Raw genomic sequence first — 4,996 nt, forward strand, 5'->3', positions numbered from 1 at the left:
AGGTAGCAGAGTAGCAGCATAATGGTGAGTCAATAAAACTTACCCAAGGATCCACCTGAGTGAGATATATATATAAACAAGGGTTGGTGCCCATCGCCAAGCAAATCAGGCACATGCACTGGTTGTTCTGTAATAGCCCAGGATATCTGCTCAGGCATTACACCTGCATGTTGCATCCATTGATCTCGCCGATGAATTTGCTTGCACAATCGTGGCTGAGCTGTATTGAACACCGGCTGGGGTGAATTTGAAATTCAAATGCCCTTGTGCATGCTTTTAATGCCAGCCATGTGATGACCTCTTATTGGTCGGCCTGCCATGTCGACCATGGTAGGTTTTGAGGTGCATCACTATAGGTGCTTAGGACAGGATGACAGGTAGAAGTTGATTATGAGGAGGTTAGAAAACACATTTGCTATCTTTTTAGCATACATATGTACATACAACACATATTAAGCTGTGCAGTATCTGTAAACAAAGCAAAAAAAAAAAAAAAAAAAAAAAGAAGAAGGCCATCAAAGCCCAAGATCTAAGTATAAGTGCATCCTGGCTATGTCATAACATACAAATAAGGTGCCTCACATACTAGTAAGGTACCTCTATTGATATGCCCCTCGAAACTTGTTTGTGTCAACATATGGTACATCACTTCATTTTCGCTACTTTGGTGTCATACCAATATCATATTGTACCAATAAGGTTCCAATACCAGTACCATTATTAGTGTTTCAACCCTTGATCTACCCACTAGATCATGTTTTGAAGCTTTCAAGCTCGAGAAGAATATCACTTATATAACCTTTTGGATAATAACCACCGTGTTACCTGTTGCACATAAACTCACCATTTCAATCAAATAATATCGATCAGATTACATTGTTAGAAATTGTTGTTGATGTTCAATTAATCTACAGTTATTGAAATTTAACTGATTGTATGAATGATTTGACTGCACAGGCATTGAAGTGGCAGCTTAAGCATATAATCGCTGTTCTTGACATATTAGTTTTAAGCAGCTATTCTTAGAAAGTATGGTCATGATTACTGGAAACGCCCAGGTTAAAATCTACCAAAGGAAAAGGCACGCCAAGTCTCCTACAAGATAATCATTTTATGCCTCCAAAGTTTTCTAACTTGATAGCATATTTCTAATGATACACATCTATACCTTAGAAAACCTAACCAAAGACATAAAAATCACTTTTTGAAGGAAGTTTTATCAAAGCACCTTGAATTATCGAGAACTCTCCATGAGTGAAAATATCTTATCCACTCACTATACCAACAAAGTTTTGCTGCTTAGACATTGATCTTGGAACAGTTACAAAACTTCCAACTGTATAAAGCTACCATTTCAAAGAATACAAACAATCTTAATACAACCTGCCAGTGCACTCAATAGAGCCACAGAAGCAGTTTTTTCTTTTTATGTTACCATCAGAATCATGAACCTGATCTATGGTATAGTTGTAATCATATGTCAGTTCCTGTAAAGGCTGAATATCCTCAGAAGCAAAAAACATTATATGAGGCATCCTCTTGTCGTCATGATCATAAAGGAGATTCTGTGCATAAAGATTTGGCGTACAGCTGTGATTAATGAATCTTCCAACATTGCCAAATGCAGAAGCATCAACCGTGAAACCCACCTCATCAGTTTCACAGGAAGCACCCTTTTGAAGAGCAGGTATTGAAGTTGAGAGGCCCTCCCAGAGGGATTTGTCATAATAGTTGTTGCCAATAGCAAAAAGGTATTCATCATTTCTCCTTTTCTGAGCCTCCTCATCCTCCAATATCTCTCCTACATACTCGCAGACGAAGCTGCCAGATGGAATTTTTTTCAGGGATCTCACTCCCCAACCCCTTGCTTCAGTTTTAAAGATTTGCAGTGGAAACTTGATGCCATGTTGGCTGACCCTATTGTGACAAGATGGAGGGCACTTGCAAGAAGGGCCACACTCATAAACGAGAGGTTTTGCTTCTACAATAGCACCATTATGATTGAATGGGATCTCCCCTCCATTTTTAACAGCACAGGCACACTTGTCGGAATCAGAGCATCCATCAATGCAATCACAACCACTTGGAGAAGGTGGGCGATGTTCAAAAGGATATATCAAATTTGTTAGGTATTTGAATGGCATCGGATACTCAGTGTCAATAGCATTAACTGCAGAAATGGGTAGTTTCTCTCTTCCTTGAGATATATCTCCTATATAGAAATTAAAACCTGCTGGTGACTTTTTTGACTTCATAATTTCAGCAGTCTCAAGTTTGGGTTGCCCTGCCATTCTTCTCAACTGAAACATAAAAACATAGTGATCCCCGTTCCCTTTTGTCCTCCAATAACTCTCAACCAAATATAGTCCATCATAAATATAAACTGGTACCTTCTTTTGCTTAGCCCTAGCTTCTCGGGAATTATTGGACTGGTAGTAAGCAAAACCATAGATAACTCGTACGGGTGTTTTAGTTTCCATACTGTTTTTCAGTGCTAGATTTCCACGGTCAAGTGTCTGATCTTTATTAGGAATTCCAGAACCAGAATACATCAAGACATCAGATTTGTCCTTGAGATCAGAATAACGACCAGAGGACACAATGCTAATAGCTACATTAATTTTGCCTTGGTTAACGAAATCGATGCCAGCCTGGTGTTGACAGTGAAGGCCAACAATACAGAGCTCCACTCTTCGATGAAACTCATCACCAACTTCAATTCCTGGCACACTTCCCAGATACTTCCTACCATCACCCAGCCCATATTTCTCCCTGAAGAGCTTAAAAGCAGTAAGATCAGCACGTAAACCCTGATCAGCTTCCTTTGACTTTGATTCCTCTTCCTCAAACACCTTTCTAAGTATGGTTCGAAAGTCCTGTAAGGTCTCCTTGACCTTGCAACGAGCAGCGATATTTTCCAAGAGGTTATTGCTTGCCATGTTCGACTTCCATGCTGCTTGATAAACATGAGAACTTCCATCCTGTTCAATGTGCCATGAAGAATCTTTCTTGTTAGTCTCCATTAGTTTATTCTCTTGGTGCGCTTCCTCCAATCTTCTTTTCTTTGTCAAAATCTCAATTCCTTTCACATCCTTTCCATTTGTAGTTTGGATCACTGCTACTACATTTTGAACTCTTTCCTCAGTCTTATGGGTATCATTCTTGCTACCATTTGTGGTGTCTTTCTTCACAGTAGTAACAGTATACCGGTCTGCTGAATTTCTTATGCGAGAAGGGTACCTCTTTGGAGCAGATTCTTTCTTGGTTGAAACACTCACCATCTCCACTGATTTGAGTGGTTCCTCTGAAGAACCTTGAGTCCCATAATTCATGGTTTTCATAGATCCAACCGACTCCTCCCTACCAAAACAGAAAGACTCTTCCAATGATTCGTCCCAGATTTTCTTTCTCCAATCTAGGGTTTTGGAAGAGGATCGGACATAACCAATCTGAAATCTCCATGGGGCCAATTGCTTCTGTCGTTTGCCCATAACTTTGGCATCACCATCGCTCTTGAGATTCTCTGGAGCTTTCAGATCCTCCTTTTCTCCAGAACCCTTCTCCTCCAAAGAATTGCATGACTCCATTTCAGGATACTTCTCTTTTTCCTCTATAAATTTGCTTGCCTTCTCCTTCTCCTCCAAAGAATCGCATGACTCCTTTCCAGAATACTTCTCCTTTTCCTCTATAAGTTTTCTTGACTCGTCCTTGTTCAAGTTGAGACCTTTGGAGAAGGAACGGAGATAACCTTCTTGGAATCTCCAGGGCGCCAAAGATTTCTTCTTATACCTAATTCCAACATCACCACCGCTGCTTGAATTCTGCAAAGACTTCCAATCTTCCCCCTCGCCAGCAGTCTCATCCATTCCCATTCAATCCCAACACAAACAAGGAAAATTTGCAGCAAAATCACTAAACAAAACACTAAAACCAATCAGTGTTGCAGTTTCTTGATAATTAAAAAAATTAAAAAAAAAAGGTCAAACGGAAGAAAAAAAAAATATACCAGCCAATGTGCGCAAGAACTTAAAAATTCAATCAACCGGTCCGGAGCTGAAAAATGGAAGGAAAATGTAAAAAAAAAAAAAAAAAGCAAGAACTGATTCAGAACAACAGGACAGTGGAGCTCGCCCAGATTTTGGGGGAAAAAAGTGAACAAATGGGGGGAAAAGAGGAGTTTACGAGGGATCGGAGACAAGATCGGCCCTGTATCGAATCCTATCGCACGAGCGACGCGGGAGAGAAGGGAATGGATGGCGGCGAGATCTTGGAACCCTTGCTAGGTTTTGGCCTCGTGGTTATCGGATCGTCCGAAGGCGACGACGGAGAGGGTGGCGCGGGTGTGCGGAGCGGAAGAGTGAGGGTGACGAGTGACGACACGGACACCGGGGGGTTTAAATAGCTTCCCGGTGCGGTAACCTCCAGCCCCTACCCAGAGAGACACGTGTCGTAGTGCGGTAATCGGTGTTTTCCCGCCGGGACGGGCCGCCGATCCTTGATTTTGAACGGTGAATAGGTGAGAAGGAATACCGCACACTGGAAGATCGCAATGAGAAGAGGCCACGGACACCGCCTTGGCCGCTGCTTGAAACCTCCGTATCCATATATGGTGTTGGGTATCATTCACCTTTTTAACTCTTGGGTCCTTTTTGTTTCCTCCTGGAAGTGGTGATTGCGATCCTATTATCCTTCGAAATGTTATACAGGGTTTAGATATGGAGTTTGAAGGGGTCAAACTCCTGCTAGGATAACCTGAATTTAGCTGGAAGGTAAACCCCAACGTGAGAAAGGATCTTTAGGGATATTACAAGAAAACAAAAGACACAAACACTGACAGCACCATCAGAAGTCCTTTGAGGGAAAGTATAACTAAAAGACTAATTCTAGTCAATTAGACCATCACCGCAAAGTGTTGCTTCGAATTTTTGATGACTACATATATAGGTTAAATTTCCACCCCCAAACAAAGGATGTCATTAAATGCCCAATTTTTGTA

At 41.3% G+C, this 4,996-nt stretch overlaps 1 protein-coding gene across 3 annotated transcripts; it reads right to left on the reverse strand.

The window, feature by feature from the left end:
• Nucleotides 1-1,279: 1,279 nt before the first annotated feature.
• On the reverse strand, nt 1,280-4,676 carry LOC105043774 (histone-lysine N-methyltransferase, H3 lysine-9 specific SUVH6). 3 transcript variants are annotated; one of them, XM_010921466.4, is made up of 3 exons: nt 4,183-4,676; nt 4,007-4,053; nt 1,280-3,912 (listed from the first exon to the last, which is right to left on the reverse strand). In XM_010921466.4, exon 3 carries the CDS (start codon nt 3,870-3,872, stop codon nt 1,374-1,376), a length of 2,499 nt encoding a protein of 832 aa, XP_010919768.1. In that variant the 5' UTR covers nt 3,873-3,912; nt 4,007-4,053; nt 4,183-4,676; the 3' UTR covers nt 1,280-1,373. The 3 variants fall into 3 exon arrangements, with proteins under 3 accessions (XP_010919768.1, XP_019705349.1, XP_029119994.1); XM_019849790.3 differs by having other exon boundaries at nt 1,280-3,924; XM_029264161.2 differs by having other exon boundaries at nt 1,280-4,053.
• Nucleotides 4,677-4,996: the final 320 nt, after the last annotated feature.

The sequence above is a fragment of the Elaeis guineensis genome, chromosome 4 (assembly GCF_000442705.2).
Source record: "Elaeis guineensis isolate ETL-2024a chromosome 4, EG11, whole genome shotgun sequence".
NCBI classification, from domain to species: Eukaryota; Viridiplantae; Streptophyta; class Magnoliopsida; order Arecales; family Arecaceae; genus Elaeis; species Elaeis guineensis.